The 18,805-nt window shown below is 41.0% G+C and overlaps 1 protein-coding gene across 2 annotated transcripts in view; it reads left to right on the forward strand.

Moving 5' to 3' along the window:
• LOC141793351 (connector enhancer of kinase suppressor of ras 2) overlaps window positions 1-18,408 on the forward strand; it is a 71,055-nt gene extending 52,647 nt beyond the window's left edge. The window contains exons 12-24 of one of the 2 annotated variants that reach the window (XM_074673976.1): window positions 1,402-1,488; window positions 2,273-2,481; window positions 6,424-6,461; window positions 6,558-6,600; window positions 7,642-7,690; window positions 8,204-8,376; window positions 10,317-10,390; window positions 10,523-10,594; window positions 13,618-13,688; window positions 13,775-13,875; window positions 14,630-15,227; window positions 15,417-15,679; window positions 15,765-18,408. In XM_074673976.1, the coding sequence (XP_074530077.1) occupies window positions 1,402-1,488; window positions 2,273-2,481; window positions 6,424-6,461; window positions 6,558-6,600; window positions 7,642-7,690; window positions 8,204-8,376; window positions 10,317-10,390; window positions 10,523-10,594; window positions 13,618-13,688; window positions 13,775-13,875; window positions 14,630-15,227; window positions 15,417-15,679; window positions 15,765-15,974 (1,988 nt within the window). In that variant the 3' untranslated portion in view covers window positions 15,975-18,408. The remainder of the gene's footprint in view (window positions 1-1,401; window positions 1,489-2,272; window positions 2,482-6,423; window positions 6,462-6,557; window positions 6,601-7,641; window positions 7,691-8,203; window positions 8,377-10,316; window positions 10,391-10,522; window positions 10,595-13,617; window positions 13,689-13,774; window positions 13,876-14,629; window positions 15,228-15,416; window positions 15,680-15,764) is intronic. The other variant, XM_074673977.1, reaches the window with a different exon arrangement.
• Window positions 18,409-18,805: the final 397 nt, after the last annotated feature.

An 18,805-nucleotide genomic window follows, 5' to 3' on the forward strand; every position in this document is an offset into this window, starting at 1 on the left:
TTTTTGGTAGGAGATGTATGAGTATGCCGACCCAGTGTATGATTGACCTGACATTTGTTAAATTTAGGTTGGAGTTATTTAGTTTGAGCTGTGGAATTAAAGGACAGTTAATGGTCAGGTTTCAAAAAGTTGTCAAAACTGGATGTTGGAAATGGGTGAAGTTCAATAAAAAAAAACAGCAAAGAAGACCTGGAGAAGTGAGGAAAGGGACTGCCTCCCGACACATTTGATTAACATGACATTTGTTTAATTTAACTCTGGGTAATTTCAGTTTGGAGTTTGCACTTAGGAATGGGAGGTCAGTTTAAACCAGGTTTAAACCAGGTTTAAGGTTTAGGGATGCACCAATACCGATCCTGGTATCGGGTATCAGTGTATCGGTGCCCCTCAAAGCTGGATCGGTATCGGTGGGAAGTAGCCGATCCAGGCAACCAGTTTTCTCCCTTTTTTTTTCAGGCGCTCTTTAATACTTGATTTGGAATGATACCTCTGAGGCACCTTTTTTGTTTTTTGCTGAATTACCAGTCCACAGGGTAAAAAAATATTACAATCGAACAGTTATTTCTGCACATTCCAAAGCATGGTTTTTACCAAACTTATGGTTAACATTTATTTTTTTTATAGTTTAAATAAACATTAACTTCAGGCACTCTATATTCTCATTTTTTGCCTTTTACCTGAAACATTACCAGTCTTACTACACAGTATGGCATGCAGGTTATGAAACACTAGTATCGGATCAGTATCTGTATCGGTTGATACCCAAAGCCCAGGTATCGGTATCGGCATGGTGCATCCCTGGTTTATAGTAGCCTAAGTCACTCTAGACTGTTAGAAAAATTGGCCTAAGTCCCTTTATTCTTTAATGTTACATGATTTACACACTATGTTCTCTGCATATCAACAGTCCTCCACTGTGAAGGCCTTTTTGGTTGAAATTATTAATAAATATAGGCTCTGTATTTGATACAGTTTTTTGTGTTTTCCCAAAAACTTGAAAAAAAAATGACTCAGACCAGGGTGAAGATATAACCTATCTGCTGAGTTCCTTTGTTTTAGATTACTCACTTTGAGTGATGATGTGTAGTCCAGCAACAAGTTATCATAAAACTCTCTTTCAGTTTTGAACATGAGGTGATGAAATGTGGGAACAAATACCCTGCAGCAACAGAAATGAAAACAAACTTCACCAAACTCTTGATAAGGCCATGTGTCCTTGGTCCTGCATTCTGTAGCAGCCCTGTGAGAGTCTCCTGCTCCTCCCCCCTCACCTGCACACACTTTGTATCACCTGTCCTCCCCTCCAGCTGTCTCCCACGCTGTCTCTCGGTCAACGCCTCCCCCAATACCCGCACTCCCTCCCCACTAGCAGACTCTCTGATTGCTGATTGGTCGTTCCAGGTGATCTCAGGCCTGTTTCCATGCCCCCTGAATATAACTGGATGGCTGAGCCCAAGGAACCCAGCATGGGCAAGAGAGGGAGCCGAGGTACACACACACAAACATACACTCACTCAAAGAGCCCTCACACACTTCAACAAAGGCGGGTCAGTCTGGTTCTTTGCTTCGCTCCATACTCTGCTCAAGACATTTCAGCTCATCCTCTGGTTATCCATGGTGGTGGTGTGGTTTTGTGAGGATACATATCAGCCAGGTATGTATCTGTCAGAGCGACAAGTAAACATAAATGCAAGGAAACTGCATTTATACAGCAGCTCTGAAAAATCAGGTTACATCTACGTGACCAATACTAACCAGCTTCAACATTTTGCATTGAGACTCAATCTGTATTCAGCCGACGCTCCTCCACTCTACCATCAGAAAGTCCATGAATAACATTAAGGAACAATACTACTGCCGGTTGTCTGCCTTCCTCCTGCTTCTTACTTTTCTAAGTCACATCTTAGTCTTTCACATTTGAGTATATGAATTATAAACGACCGGGGCTCGAGTGGAATAAAACTTTCTGTGACTGACAGGATTTAGCAACAGTGACCTCCAGCCCAGAATAACCATTGCAAACAGATTAGCTGTGTGTCCCTGGATGTGGATCTGTATCAGACAGATCCGGAGCACTTTTATCCTTTTCTGTCGGCTTTGTATCGGTGAGGGTCGACTCACCCTCATCTGTTTCTGCTCTGGGATTCTCCCTGGAAACCATGACGCTTCGTCTGCCCTCAGAGGGTTTCCTCGCTCTGTCACTTGCCCTGTTGAGCCTGTCCATCCTCTAACTGCTCACACCCTCTGCCTCCCCCCTTCACCTCCCTCACAGATTCAGACAACTCCCTGCTGCGTTACCTTAGTGATGACAAGATCCTGGTGATAGAGGAGGAGCCCGAGGTTCCCGGCAGGGAGAGCCGGAGGGATTCCACGAGACGCTCTCGACGCAAGAGCCGCAATCCCAGCAGCCCTAGCTTTCCCATCAGCCCCTCCATGCTGTCTTCAACGCTGCGCCTCGACCAGCCTCCTGATGCTTTGTCTGTATGTATACACTCTTGTTTTTTGAAATTCCTGTTTCTCCTTCTGTTTTCTGTCTTACAGTGGTTGTTAAAACGTACACAAAAAAATATTAATAATACCAATTTCAACTGATTTCACTCTTAACACACAGATAAAACAAAAATAAGCAAACAGAGAACAGATTTTCCTGTTTCCTGTTAAAAAAAAAATCTTTTACTTCTTTGTTTGATTTTTATTCATTTTGTTTTTGTTTGTTTAGTTATCTTGGAGTTTTGGATGATTTTCTAGTTTGAATTTTGAAAAAGTTTCATAACGCATTAACTAAAATATGTGGGAAATCCACATCTAAACCCTCGCCCGCCCTGCTGGTGACTTTTTCAAGCTTACCATGAATGAACCTAAAAAAGAAGAGGCCTCAGAGCAAAAAAGCATTTAGTTCTGTGTGGGTGGATTTATTTGACTTTACATCGATGCTGGATTACCTGTGTGCTTGATATGTGGCAAGAAATTAGCAAACATTAAAAAGTGTATCATTGATAGACATTTTTAGGAAAAGCACTCAGCATTAGCCAAAAAGTAACAAACTGAAGATGAGCAAAAGAAGTTCTTGAGAAGTTGATCAACTCTCCAAAACTACAGCTGCTAATTTTTTGTCTTGTCCATGGTCAGACTTAAAAACAAACAGGAAGTTGTTAAGAAAATTAGTGAAATGCCAGCCTGCAGTCCTGTGAAGTCCACTAAAACTTTATAAGCTATGTTATGTTTTGAGGCTTCAGACTATTTTTCTTTGTTGGAAGAGGGGGCAAAATGCTTTCTCTGTTAGCAAAGGTTGCGGACCCCTGGACAAGCTCACAACATACTGGGAGAATATAAGAGAGTCTGTTTCAGTCAGCTATCAGCTGACCAAGTCCTTGGTCTTCTACTTTGGGCACAGTCATGAAGTGCTGTAAACTCAGTGACTCATCATTCATTGTTTCTGAACAGCTCTACAGAACTAGGCATTAATGCTGTACCTTCTGTTTCATATGTCTTGAATACGTCTTCTTTGCACTGATTACTTTTTTAGGTTATAATTTATTGCATTACAGAAAGAGGATTTTTTTTTATTCTTTTAAAATACATGAGTCTTAGGCTGGATTCTCTTCCAAAATGGTAAAAAAAAAAAAAAAAAAGCACACGGGTGACACCGTTTTATTCTTATGAGACAGCTTGCTGTGGCTCCGATGCTCTTCTTCTCTGCTTGTAACGACAGATCACACACACACACCGCCACCTACCGTGTCAGAGTATGACGGCATGTAAACAAGGAAATGAAAGCAGCTTTAGGAGGTTTTTCCTTTCTTATTCTCAGTAATACAACCAGAGTTTAGGTGGTGAGGAGTACGTTTTCTTTTTTCACATGTGTGACGTTAAACATTCGAACATGTTGGGTAAGAATGCATATTTGTTAATAGAGGTGTGAAAAAATATTGATACAGCAATAAGTCAAGTCAAACTTTATAAATACTTTATATAATAAACCACAATACTTTGACCTCGGATACAACATCAATATTTCAACTCTTGGCACTGATGCTTTTGTTAAAATAAGAGTAGATATTATAACAGAGTTGGCAGTAAAATGCGACTTTGAAGAGATACTCTGCTGTCTGTTGCCCATAGACTGTATAGTTAATGTAATCTCAGAGTATAAATAAAATATTTTATATTTATAATATTTGTTTTAAAATTAGTTTAACAGTGTAGTAGGCTGATAAAATCAAAATCATTTCAACTTTTTTTACACAATATTAGATTCTTTATGAGAAACATTGGTTACACTGACTGACATTTATCAGTTACACCAACTGACCTTGTTTTTCACCCTGTAATTTTATTATTAGTCTAATGTCACAGTAGTTTCAGTGACAAACTCGATGTGTTGTTTTCAAGTTAGGTGTTAGGATGAAACACTACATCTGCCTTTTAATATTTCAAAAACAATGAAACAGAAATAGTTTTGACTTAATTTCTCCTTTTAATTTTGAGTAACATTGTGATTTACATTAACATCATCTTGATTATTGACTTACTGTGTAGAATATCACAATATATCACAATATTATCGTGATACATCGTGATACTACCTTTATTTCATGCTCCCTTTTTGTAGTTCCAGGAAAGGATACGGTGTTCACAGAGTCAAAAGTTTGTGTGTGTGTGTGTGTGTGAGAGAGAGATGCACACACACACACACACACACACACACACACACACACACACACACACACACACACACACACACTCATAGGCATATACAAACTTACACAAACCCACACTGACACACAAGAGTGCATTTGTACGCTGGGTATCCATCTCACGACTCGTCCTAACTCATCCTATTATCCCCATCTCCTCAGACACGCCTGAATCTAAATAGGAGTTTATTTTGGACAAACACACACACACACACACACACACACACACACACACAACACGAACCCCTGTGAGCAGGTGTATGACTCAGCATCAGGCAGGCCAATTACAAGCACGACTGACAGAGTGTGCTTAAAACACAACGCTCACACACACACACACACACGCGCGCGCATACATAGCACGCTAACAGCTTAGCTAACATAACTCCTCTCTTACCCTCACAGCTGTGTGCTCATCACAGCAGTGACTCATACCTGTTCACTGGCACATGAATTGTACTGTTTCACTTCAACAGGCAAACCCCAGCTTATGATGACCTGTTTGTTTTTTTCTCACTCATGTGATCACTTTCTACTAACACAAGACACGCCACCTCTTGTCTTCATTAAGCAGTTGAAACACACACACAAATTTATCCAGCAGCAAATAAGCCCCGTCATTTTTTATGTTTGTAAATTAGTCAAAGCATGGAAAGAAAATAAAAGGACTGGCCTCTGTAGCTGATGGAGACTTCGAACAAATCCTGCACCTGTGTTTTTGATTCAATTGTTGCAGACAGTTGAACGATATGTGTGTGACTAAACTAATCAAATGTGAAACCTCAGCTCTTAAAAAGAAAACTGACAATTTAAAGTGCATTTTAAAAGTGAAAGCAGCATTTGCAAACCCTGAATAAAAAGCATTACTTTTTGGTAATGTGCCTTTTCTAGACTTGATACTGCGACTGTGGTACCTCAAAGTAGCCTGACTTGATTTAACAATCAAAAAATTCCTTTTTTTTAACACTGGTGCTTCAGACAACCCTTCTTTCATCCTCTGTGTGAAACACTTTGTAGTAGCTGCTGTCTCTTTAAGGCTCCCCACTCCACAAACCCCCTTCACTCTGATTGGCCAGCCATCTGGAGGTCTGTAGGGGCAAAGCTTTGGACAGACCTTAGTGCTTAAGTCCCTTCAATATGTCATGAACCAGTTAGGACATCCTCACGTGTGACCTCGTCACTTTAGCAAGTCTAATGAAGACCTTGTGTTGTTTTTTAAGAACAGTCTGCTCTGAGCAGTTTTTAGATAAATTTAGGGATTTCAACAAGGAATCTTTTTTTTAAACATGTTCTGTATGAACCACTCATGCTTTTTCTTTGCATTCATGTTAAAAATATGGAAAAGCAGGATAGCCCCTCTTTAATGTCACAGCAAAAAAATCACTTTCCTTTTTTTAGTGTTGATTTATCTTTTCATTTATTACATGTTTGCACCTTTTCTCTCACTGCAGTAAAATTATATTGCTCAATGTTTCATGTTTGTTTTTTTTTTATGTCTAAACAAAGAAATTTGTCAAAGCAAGTTTTTCAATATTCATTAAAAACTCAGCCTTGACCTTGAATATTTTCGTACAGGTTTTTCAGAACAGATAAACAAATTTAAGGAAAGGACACAACATATAATGTGTATCTCACCTTTAAATCTACAGATCACAGTGTAAGGCAAAGCGTGCATGTGTTTGTTTCAGTAGTTTTTAATGACGTGTGTTTTCCTTCTGTCTCTCAGCGAGGTGCAGACACACTGCGAGCAGACACCACAGACAGGTGAGTTTGTGGTTGTTTGTGGTTTCACCTTTCTTTCTGATGAACTGAAAGAAAAAGAGGAGTTTGTGGTAACATTCACTCCGGTCGCTCCTGCAGGTACTCTGGCTCAGGAAGCTCAGGAGGGGCGTCCATGAGGAAGGTGAGAAGGCAGACGAAGCTGTGTTACTCTAGATGTCTGATAAGTGAACGCATAATCACTGTAATTTTTAAATAATGTTGTTTCACATTTTGTATTTTACCTCAAACCCCATTACTCTGAAGTGAGAATGATTTAAGTAACAACAACACTCCACTGTCACAGGGGCATCCATTGTGCTCACGTAATATCAGGACACACTGTGCAGCCAGATATGAATAGGAGAGATACCTGAGATTAGATCCATTCAGGACTGGTATAATTAAATAAAGGATAACAGTCAGATGAGGTAAATTGGTTTCCATATTTAGGTTACTGTGACACAGGAAGCTGTCTTAGTCATTCGCTCTCGCCTCCTCTCCCGAGCACTCAGAGGTGTATCACACATTGAGTCAGCTCAGTTGACTATTACAGATATTTCTTTGGCTTTGTTGTCTGGATAAATAGTCTGCAAGTGTATTCAACAGTAGTTATTTAAATACTAAGAGTTATTTAGAAGGCTGGCATTTTTGAAAATGTAGCCAAAGTGCAATCTGGCATTTTAGATTCACAGAACACAACTGTATTATGTTATTTTAGCTGTAAAATATGGCATATAGCACTATCCTTCTCATAAATAAAGATTCAAATCATAAACATTAAAAGAGATTTGTGTTCTTTTATTTATTTAACATGACCATTAGCACATGGTGGGTAATTTTAGCTTATTTAGGCATGTAAAACTAATAATCTATACTTTTAAATTCAGTTTAATTAAAAATCAAAGTTCCTGACACAAAAATCTAAAGAAGTCTTAATTTATTTCAAGCTGTCAGATGGTTTTAAGTGATACAGTTCATGACCCGCTTTACATCACAGTGTTTTCAGTCTCTGCTGCAGACAGCTTTCAGATCCCCATCACAGGTTGGAGTTGGGTCACTTCCTGGCTGCAGCAGTTTTATCGTTTTGATCCGTCTGTGCCTGTAATCCCTTTCTGCTGTGTGTCTGATAAAAAATGAAAAAAGCCTCAACACTAATGTGTGTTTTTCCCTCTCTTCTCTGTAGTCTTTCCATTACACATCTCTACGAACGAAAACCAAAAAGCGAAGTAAAGGTAAACATGCTCATTCATGTCTTTCTGCATCTTCTTATGTCTGATTTCCACAACCCTACCTGTGTACTCGTGCTATTAAAGTTAGCTCTCAGGAGCGAGCAAAGCCTTTGCCTCATCCCGATCGTCTGAAGTCTGGAGCCGAGCTTGACAGGGCTTCAGGTGTTGTGTGACTGTGAGAGCATGAAAAGGCTTGAAAATATCTAAAGGTGAGATGAGGCAGACCTGATGCTATCACACATTTCTTATACCTGAAATTTCAGAATCAAATCGATGATGAGACACAAATAATAAACACACAGGTGTAATACCTTACAAGGATTTTATTCACCATTTTTCATCAAAAACCTTATAACTCACTTGTTTTTCCTCTGCTGAACACATTTTGACGTAGCCTTTCAGTGCCAGACTGGAGACACAAAAATTGATATTTTTTCCACTTTGATTTTTCTCAATCCGATTCTAAATGCACTGAGAACATCTTTCAGCGTTTTCATCAATCATTTCTCTCCGAAGGTTCCCTCACTAGTGCCAGTCGAAGGAGAATTTCCTGTAAGGACCTGGGTCACGGCGACTGTGAGGGCTGGCTGTGGAAGAAGAAGGACGCTAAAGGCTACTTCACGCAGAAATGGAGGAAGTACTGGTTTGTCCTGAAAGAGTCCTGCCTCTACTGGTACACCAACCAAAATGTAAGAGAAGAAATGGACTCATTAGTATTCAGCCATCAGGGTAAAGCTTCTCAAGTTTTCACTGAACAAACTCCGAGACACTTTTGAGTGTCCCTGAGTTTGCAGCAAGGGCCTGTCTTTTCTTAAATTCAGAATATTTATAATAAATAGATTTGTTAAAAAGCCCCTTAATGTGTACTGTGGCTCTTGATGGAGCTTTCTGCTTTTTAAATCACTTTATTGCAACAATTATGCTCATTTAACAACATCCTGTGAATACAAAACAAGGTTATAAATAAGGCAAGATTTAACAGAAAATTAAATAAAATGAATGCCTTGAAGTTGAAATGGAGATTAAAACTTAAAATTAAATCAACACTATCTGTATCAGTTTTGTCATGTATAAGAATATGGATTTTTTGTAAAGCTTAACATCATGTCCTCCTCCTCACTCTCCTCTCTTTTTAGTTGACCCTTCAAATAAAACAAATAATGGTCCAAGAAAATGACTAAAAAATGATTACACAAATAAATCAACAGAAATGTAAACGAACATTTTTGTTTCAGTTAATCTGAACGACCCAGGGATATCTAAAGACGGAGGAAGTCGTCTCAAAGTCTTTGAGTGTATTTTTGGACTTTAAATATTTGATAGTGCTTCTGCAGTGTAAACTTAGAAAATTGGCTCTGACAGATAGAGGCATTATCATGTCTGATAAAATATGTAGTTGAGCTGTGTTATGGGAATTGAATGATCCAGTTTGTTTAACCCTATGTTGCCCTATGAACATGTCATATTAGATACATTAGTTTCAAAGACTCATCTCATCAACACGATTAATAGTTTCCTTAAAAACCTGATTAAAAAATTAATTAATATATGTATGTAAAATATGAAAGCCAAGTTTCAAGAAGTTGGGGTAAGAATAATAGCTTAAATTTTACTCTTTTTAAAATAAATATTTTCTGTATTAAAAGAATGCATGTTTACCAAAAAATCTACAAAAAAAACTTTCCACTTTGTCAAATATAAGATAAAATGTTATATTATAAATGAAATTATGCAGCAGTATTTTTTGTAGATTTTATTAAAAGGATCAGTAAACATCTCTGTTCCAAAAAAAAAAAAAATCCAGCTTTTTTCTAGAGATGCATAAGCTGCAAGCGATTTGTTTTTAATGGCTTCAAATTCTGGCAATTATTCTTACAACAACAAATAATAAATAACTGAAACATATTATCAAAAATTTGATAGTTGATTTTGGGAGAGTTTTTAGGAAGCAGCAAGAAACCTTTTCTGTTTTTCACGCTCTAACCTTTTTTTTTTAATTTTGCATCACCTTCTATTCTTTCATTTGTTATACACCTCTTCATAGAGAGCTCCCCCTGGTGGCTGGCTGCAGTGTAGGTTGCAAAGCCTGTCTCCTCCATTATACTAGATGGGACATGGGTTAAACCAGAAAATTAGAATGCTTGTCAAATAAATATTTTCTCAATCCTGCTTTCTGTTTCCAGAGTTAATTCTTATTATGTTAGCAATGTGCCCATGTTCAATTCTCTGGGAAAATAATGTTGATTCTGTTAGTTGATGCTAAAAAGGGGCTATGAGACATCATGACCAACACTTGTATAGTCATACACAGTTTCAGCAGCATTTATAGAGCAATGAGAAACGTGAACCAAGAAAAAGAGACCACCAGGACAGGAAAAACAACCATTAATTTGGTTTCAATGTGTTTATGCAGCTTTGTTTTCCAGCCCTGACAGTCCCATCTCCTGCGTATCTTTTCATGTCAGGATGCTGAAGGAATATATTCCTCCCAGTGTAAACAGCATATGTTGTTTTCGTATGCTTGACTCGTCCATTTCTACCCCTAATAAAATTGGTATATCAATATGTGTGACATTTCGTTCCCTGTGTTGATGATGTGCCACCACTCTCCATCTGTCTGTGCCTGCAGGATGAGAAAGCTGAGGGCTTCATCAGCCTCCCAGAGTTCAGAATAGACCGAGCCATAGAGTGCAGACGGAAATTGTGAGTGTCCCTCACATGACGCCCAAATTACTAATCAAGCACATTTGCTCTCACCCACTCAACGTGAACGCACACAAGCTTACAGTGCACACAAAAACACTAATCAGTCTTCCTCTCCCTGCCTGCCTGCAGTGCCTTCAAAGCCTGTCATCCCAAAATCAAGAGCTTCTTCTTTGCCACAGATTGTCTTGAGGAAATGAACAGGTGAGCAAGTGTCCCTGAGTGTGTGTGTGTGTGTGTGTGTGTGTGTGTGTGTGTGTGTGTGTGTGTGTGTGTGTGTGTGTGTGTGTGTGTGTGTGTGTGTGTGTGAGAGTTTCTGTCTTAATGTGGACAATCATAAGATGCTCGGGACGTCACGTGTTCTTTCATGAATATTTTAACTGAATAAACCAAGTTTACACAAGGCAACAGCCCACACAACACAGTGCATGAATAAGGCATGAACCAGGCCCTCTCTTGTTCACTGTGGAACTGTGTGTGTGTATGTGTGTCACGTGTGTTCTTGTGTGAGAGGGAGATTGTAGTGATATTTGCAGGAGTGCAATCTGATGAGCTCTAATTATCCACACCTCTCCTCAATAACATGGAGAGATAATTGCTGGAGAGTAATTAACCAGCTATATTTGACTTCCATACTGCACACCAAGGTTCATGTGTGAAAGCGCTGCAGCACACACTTTAACACGCGTGTGTAATTATACGTGCATGTGCGTGAAGATGGGTGTTGGGCGTGAGGAAAATACCAACCTGTCTACGAGGGTATAATGGGTTTTATGTGCCCTTGCTGTTCTTCTGGGCTCCAGTTTTATTCTGAGGAGAATAAAATAAAAGTGTTGAGGTCTCTCCTCTGTGGAAATCAGCAAGCATACTCCTCCAATCAGCAGCATGCAGTGCTTCAAGCCTGACTCCATTGATTTGTGTGGCTTTGAAAAAATAACTCAAAGATGGAGTCTAATGGGTCCAAAGGTTTAAGGTTTTACAGTAAATGTGGGCACTGGATGGCCTGTGTAGATAGATTATCCAAAGACAGTGGAAATAAATCAGAATACAAAGACTAAACTAATGATTAAACATACTGCTATAAGGCTGGTATTGCTTCTTAACTGTTATCCCATTTTGATTTAATACAAATGTGAATACTTAACTATAGGTCTGAAAATAATTACCTGTTATCTAAAACCATCACTGATTCAGTAGTTTTCATAAAACAATACTCAGTGAAGTTTAATGTTTAGCCTCCAAAATTAAATCTACAAACAGCTTAAGTTTAAAGGTGCCTTCTGTGTATATAGGAAGGAATATGGAAAACAGCTAATGATCCATTTTCATAAACTTTGGAACTTTCTAAAATATCCCCCATACAGGCAGGGAGTAACATTGGAAACACAAAAAAAAGTTTGGTTATTGGACTTAGAGTTTTTTGTTAGTAGTTTGCCTGGGCAACATTTCAGCTCACCTTCAGATGAACATCTATAATATATTTGTAAAGGAGAAGTGTGGAAATGGTAACAGTCCAAGCCTTCAGTAGAGGCTGACTGAACAGACATTAGGAGAATGAGTTTCTTACTAAATTTTATTGGTTTAAATTTTTTTTTCTTTTTTTTGTCATCATGGAGAAAAATGGATTGTGTTTCTAACTATTAGAATCTGTAGGGATGATGGAATTTTGTCTTGTTTACATGTGTGGATTAGGGATGGGTTCCAAATTAGGTACTTGTATAGGTACCGACGGAATTCTGTCAAAAGTACCGGGTATCAATGACACAAAATCAAAAGGTACCATCTTTAGGTACCCAAATGCATCCTTGTGACTGTGAGGGAGTGGCAGAGTAGGTGATTTTCCATGCTGGACATGAACACAGCATTACGAGGTTATATATTGAAGAATAAATATGTTGAATTGAAAAAGAAATTACATTTTAATATTAAACCAATTTATATTTTTTACCACATAAACACAAAAAAGTACATAAAATTGGTACCGTTGAGTACCCGTACCGATGGCCAGGTACTGGGAATTAATACCGTATCATTTCAAATGTGAAAGGAACCCATCTTTAGTGTGGATACTAAAAAGATTTGGCTTAATACTATTGAAAAGTGGCTTTAGACTTACAGGTAATAAATAGGTAGGTTCTTTATAAGAAAGTCTACTTCCTGTAGTCTTTGTAGAGCAGTGGTCCACCAACCTTGACTTTTCAACGGCTGATGCTGGTGCAGATAATAAAGGCTTGTTATGCCGATTCCCGGTCTTGGTAATCAATGGTACCAATTTTCGGTACTTTTGTGCATTTGTGTTGTAAATATATCAATTTATTTTATAACAAAATGTAAATTCTTCTTAATTTGACATATTTATTCTTCCTTGCAATGCTGTGTTCATGTCTAGCATGAAAAATCACCTACTCTTGCACTCACTGAAAGTCACATGGAAGCATTTAGGTACCGAAACATGGTACCTTTTGATTTTGTGTCATTGATACCCGGTACTTTTGACAGAATTCGGTTGGTACCTATAAAAGTACCTAATTCGGCGCCCATCCCTGTTGGCCAGTTACCAATATAAAGTGCCAGTGTCACTTTGGCATTGAAAAATACACTGAAAAATATTTGACAATAAATTCACTCTTGAGTTGGCATGTTTCCAACCATTCCACAGCTCACCTGAGCTCTGCAGGTAGAGTACAGAATGCTGAAATGGACACAAGGGGGAGCACGCTGATAAGGCTGCCTGCAGTGTCTGCAGCCATTACTGTGAACATATTTAAGTATTTCTAAAGGCTTAACTATAGGTGATGATGATGATGTTTTTCTTCATCTTCATGCACAAGGATCCACCGTCGGAAACCTCAGAAGAAGCTGTCTGCAGTTATTTGTAGTGTAGAATCATCTTTTAACCTGAGCATGTTTTTGGACAATGGGAGAAAGCTAACCCAGGCATGCTCAGGAGGACATGTTAACTCCACAAAGAAAGATCTTCTTGCTATGGGGCAACAGCGCTAACCAGTGCACCACCGTACAGCCCTCTCCACATCAGCCTTAGCTGTTCCAGTGTTTTCTCTCCAGATCAGGGGATGGAGTCAGTCACTCAGAGATGCTATTTTAACTGTGAAAGAGATCAGTACTGTAAGACCCATCCTCTTCTCTCTTCCAGTCTTCTCCTTTCCTCTGATTCCTTCATCCTAACTTCCATCCTTCCTCTTTTTGCTTCTTCTTGTCTCCTACAGGTGGATGAACCGGCTTGGTCTTGCTGCTATTGGCTACACACCAGATGACAAGGTGCCCCGCCCTGATGAAGGTGGGACACGCTCACTTGACTTGGATTAACCTCTTTTGCAGATTAGCCACGTTTATTTGATTTGTGTTGTTGATGTTTTGCATCAGATTACTGGAGTGAGAGCGATCAGGATGAGGTTGACGGTTCGATGACGCTCAAACAGGAGGGACCCTCATCCCTTTGCGACACTTATCACCGCACACCATCGGTAAGCACATGCAAACGTTCACCCTCATATACACTTAACATTTCTATTGCAGTATGAGTCTGATGGAATATTTTATCCCTAAAAGCCCCTCAGTTTTCAGAGCTGCAAAGAGCTGAGCTCCTAACATTAATAAAACATCAGAGTGTGAGAGAATCTGGTTTGCTAAGCAGCCAAGACCATCACTGCTCTGTGTTCTGCTGCCAAAACTTGTTTACTATCAGACCTCTAGGTGGCGATCGTTGCCATTGCTCATTACATCTCTGAAAGAATATGCAACACTGAAAATACTTGTACCCAGAGGATCTCCATGTGGTCCTGGAGGATTGGAGTCATGCTTTCTCAGCCACACAAGAACCATGTCAGCCATTTCCTGGAGTTTATCATCTGCCATCTCATTGCTTTTTTGCTCTCATCTTTTTGCTCTCTTTCTGCTTCTGCTTTCTGTCATCTTCTCCTCCTCTTTCTCCTTGCACGCCTCCTCTTTCTCCTTGTTTTGCCGGTCACATTTTCCTTGTATCTGTGCTCACATTTCACCTTTCAATGTACTCCTTCCTGTTCAAACACACCCGGTGCTCCTCACCAACCCTCTGTCCGTCAGACTAACTTCCTTCATAGTTACGACCAGTTGCCCCGCTCAGTCAGCTCCATGAGCCTCATGCGCTCAACTCCATCCCCACGCCCTCCATCACTGAGTGCTTCCACCTCCCCCATCCCTCCACAGATGGTCTCTTCCACCTCCCCTCTTCCTCTCCAGGTCAACTCCTCCAGTCCCTTCCCAGAGCCCAAGCACGGCCGACACTTCTCCAGCGAGTCCACACACTCTCACTCCTCAGCTGAGGATCAGCGTGGAGACAGCATGGGCATGGGCACAGGCACGGGCAGCACCAGTACACACTCATCTGGTTGTCGCTCCTCCCATCGTGAGCGGCGCTCCTGGCAGGACCTCATCGAGACCCCTCTGACCAGCGCAGGGCTGCACTTTCTACAGACAGCACCAGGAGAGAGTGAATACGGCCTCATGGGGAGCATGGCAGGAGACATGGGGCTGTACGGAGGGCTGGGCAGACAGGGCATGTCCCCGGAGAGACGCAGGCAGGCCACGCTGCCCGTACGGAGACACCACGCAGCGGAGAGGGACAGGGAGCGAGACGGGCCCTTCCCTCTGGAGCGAGGTCCACACACTCACAGCCACACACACCGACGCTCCCACAAGCAGCGCAGCCAGAGTCTGCCCAGGAACAGGGACCCAATGCCAGGAAAGTTCCTCCACACCTCAGCTCATATGGAGGAGAGGAGTGAGGATGAAGAGGCAGAGAGTGAACAAGCTGCAGACATACTTCAGGGTGAGGAGGGTAAGGAAATTACTCACACTCTGTTCTACACTTGTAGAGAGATGCAAAAATACTTCAAAGCCACGTGGTAATACACATTGAATAAACTTGATTTCTTTACAAATGAATCAGGTTGAAATTTGTTTGCCTTTTTTTCCATCAAGTCTTGTATCAGATCTAATTGTCTCTGGTCTCTGCTGGGTGTTTCAGACCTGCGGGAGCTGAGAGTTGACAGCAGGGAGAGGAGGGTGTCAGAGGGAAGGGAGCGACGGGTGTCAGAGGGCCGTGAGCCGGAGCCATTGGATGGGTTAGAGCAGCTGTATCGAGCCCTGGAGCAAGCCAACGTGACAGCCCTCGGAGACCCAAGACCCTGCAGCAGACAGGACCTCAGACGATGTTTCACCCAGAGAGCCAGGGACCCTCTCCTAAACGACAGGCTGCACCGGGTCCGGGCCCTCCGCAGCACCTTGAAGGTGGTACAAACAGAGCATTAAAAGAGGAGCTGTGATGTCTGAAGATGCAGTGTGGTTACTCCCTGGTGTCTCTTTCCTCCTCCAGGCCAAAGAGTCGGAGCTGGCAGTGATCTGTGCCCTCCTGGAGGACCCTGGCCTGTGCTCCCAGAGCTTCAGAGAGTGGAAGCAGTGGCACAGCGATCTCTACTCAGACATCTGCCAGCTCAGCCCCGGCACCAACGGCCAGGATGACCTCTCCCCACTGGGCGCACCTCTCATGACCCACACACACTCCTTCATTGAGACACATGTGTGAGGACGAGAGCAGAAGCTAAGACTGAACTGATACACACAATCACCTGACAACACACACACACACACACACACACAGGAGCATACACACATGGAGCCTCTCCTACATCATCACGACTCTGAGCACGACCTCACACATACACATACACAGACACACACACACACACACACACACACGTTGTAAGATGTGTAAATATCATAGCGGGAACAGTCTGAGACCTTCGTGTATGAACTTTTGATAATCCTGAGGACCCCACAGGGTGCCTATTGCATGCTTGAACAGAAAGCATTAATCTTCCTTTGTCTATGGAACTCAGCATAAACTCCACACGCTTGTCAAGCAAAATGGAAAAAAAGGAGACTTTTTAACCTCTGTTCATTTCTAATTCTCTGGTTTTTGTTTCGTCCTGTTGAGTTCAGGGGGCAGGGGGAGCTATGTAGCAGCAATACAGAGGAGAATCCTTTTCACCACAGCACTGTACTACTTTTGTACTGATGAACTTTGCACCCAGAGCCAACAGTTCTCCCCCTTTCTCTCTCTGTATCGTTTTTTTCTCTTATTGCATATCTCATTGATTTACAGGGACCTCATGTCTTTTTCCAGGCTGATCTGATGGGACAGTGTGGGGAACATAAGGGCAGTGACTTCAGCGTTAGACTGTGAAAGGTAGCCAGCAATGCTGGTTCATCTTTTTTTAGCTGTTCCTGCGGGAACCTGTGAAAACAAGTGTGATTGAAGGAACCACTGTGCTGGCTAGATGCACACTATTTCAAACTGTGAACTGTTTAAAAGAACACACAATTTTACCTGCAGAAGGAAGCTCCTCTGATAGTGTGATTCATTTACATTCCCTCTCCCTCTTTCTTCCCTCTTCTCCTCCTTCACTCTTCATCTCCACCTCCTCTTTTCTTAAAGTTTCCTTTGTTTTTTATACCTGTCTCTCTAATCCTCAAAGACTTGTGTATATGTGTATACTGCTGTGTATACTGATGTAAATGTTTGCGTTCCACTACCACTGTGATATGCTTCTAGAGGTAGCGGAGGGAAGACAGAGAGTATGTACTTGCGTGAGTGCAAATGTTTTGGGTTTTTTTGGTGTTTATTTTTTGTTTTGTTTTTATCTTTAACAGTGAATGCAAGAGCTAGGGAGTTATTTTCAAAGGAGTCACTCACTACAAAGAATGCACTTTCTATATCTCTATATCTCATTGGCTGCATCACAGGGTCTATGTCTCATCGGCCTCTTTACCATTGCTGTTCAAAATATCAGGTAAAGCATTTGCCGTCTCATTTTCTAAAGATTTGTGTACAGTCTACAAATATATTTAAACATAGAAGAATATATAAATCTATTTACGTTTTGTGTCATAGATATAATGTAAAGTATGATGTATCCTATGCCAAGGTTTAGCAGTGACCCCCTCTTCACTCTGTAGTCGCAGGGTGTTTAGCTGTTGATTAACTCGGAAGCAAACAGCAACCACCATCATTGACAGCTGATTGACAGTTTTTACCGGTTTCCATCACGGCTGAGCCTCCTCCTGGTGATGTGTTGCATGTGAAAAAGGCCTGGGACTGATTTGATTGGACAGGGTAAAATATTGTGGATCATTTGTGTTCTAAATTTTTCTTGCTCTCATCATTGCAAGATTAGACTTGTAGCGCATGATACATGCAAAAGTACTGTTGACGTTCTGTTTTGTTTGGTTTTGATTTATATTTTCATGTTTTTCTTTCCTTCGATGGTGTTTGAAGACACACACACTGTACAACAACTGATGTGGGCATTTTGCTGCTCAGTAACTCGATCTAATGCAGATCCTCCTTTAGCATGCTACCCGGAGGTTTCAATTTGATGTTTTGGTTTACAAAGGAAGATCGACTCGTGTCCAAAGGCTTCAGGAATCAAACCTGAGAGACAAAAGTACAGGTGCTCCTCAAATGAAGGCTATTTTCACATTCCCTCTAAGCATACGGTTGACACTGGGCGGTCTAAGACCTCTACATTAAATGGTCTGTAATGTCTGTGAAACTCGGATTAATCATCTCATCTGCAATATCAGGCCAAGGACTCAACAGTGCCCCCCAGTGTCCAGGACTCTGACAGACATGCGTAGCACCTGCTGAATTCAGCACTACCTGTATAATTTCTCATACTTTGCTGTAGTTCTCTGAGCGTAGTGTCAGGTTTGTCCATCATGTCACACTGTTGTAAAATATCAATCACACTCCAGAGATAAAGCTCATGTTTTTTGAATGATTAATTTGAGAGTACCACAAAGAAACTAAATGATGCAAGCACTTTCCCTGTGCCTCCCAACCCTCTCTTTGGCAACGGTGGACTGACTGTATGGGCAATGTTTTACACACACACACACACACACACACACACACACACACACACACACACACACACACACACACACACACACACACACACACACACACACACACAGCTGTAGAAGAGAAACAATACCATATTAGGTTCCAGACCTCTTTACATTTCTCATCCATAACTTTGGTTTCCTTTTTTCCAACTGCTGCTCTGCTGGGCAGGCGACATACTGTAGATTAAGGAGTGTGAGTTACAATTTGTAGGCACAGACTGTGTTATCCCTCCCAGATCCTTGTGTGCAGACCTGCAGAAACAGGCCGAAAGGGGAGATTCCACTGTGTGTTCTTTCAGGGGTGTACACCTCATGGTACATTGCACAGGTGTGTAAGATGTAAGTTGCACTGCGACATTAAAAAAGGAACATATTGCTCTTTTTCAAGGATAATATTAGCTTACTGTTATTCTGTACATTAAACTGACTAAAGATGATACTAAAAAA

Source organism: Halichoeres trimaculatus, unplaced genomic scaffold, assembly GCF_033239565.1.
Source record: "Halichoeres trimaculatus isolate MK-OKI-2021-1 unplaced genomic scaffold, fHalTri1.1 fHalTri1_scaffold_7, whole genome shotgun sequence".
Lineage (NCBI taxonomy): Eukaryota > Metazoa > Chordata > Actinopteri > Labriformes > Labridae > Halichoeres > Halichoeres trimaculatus.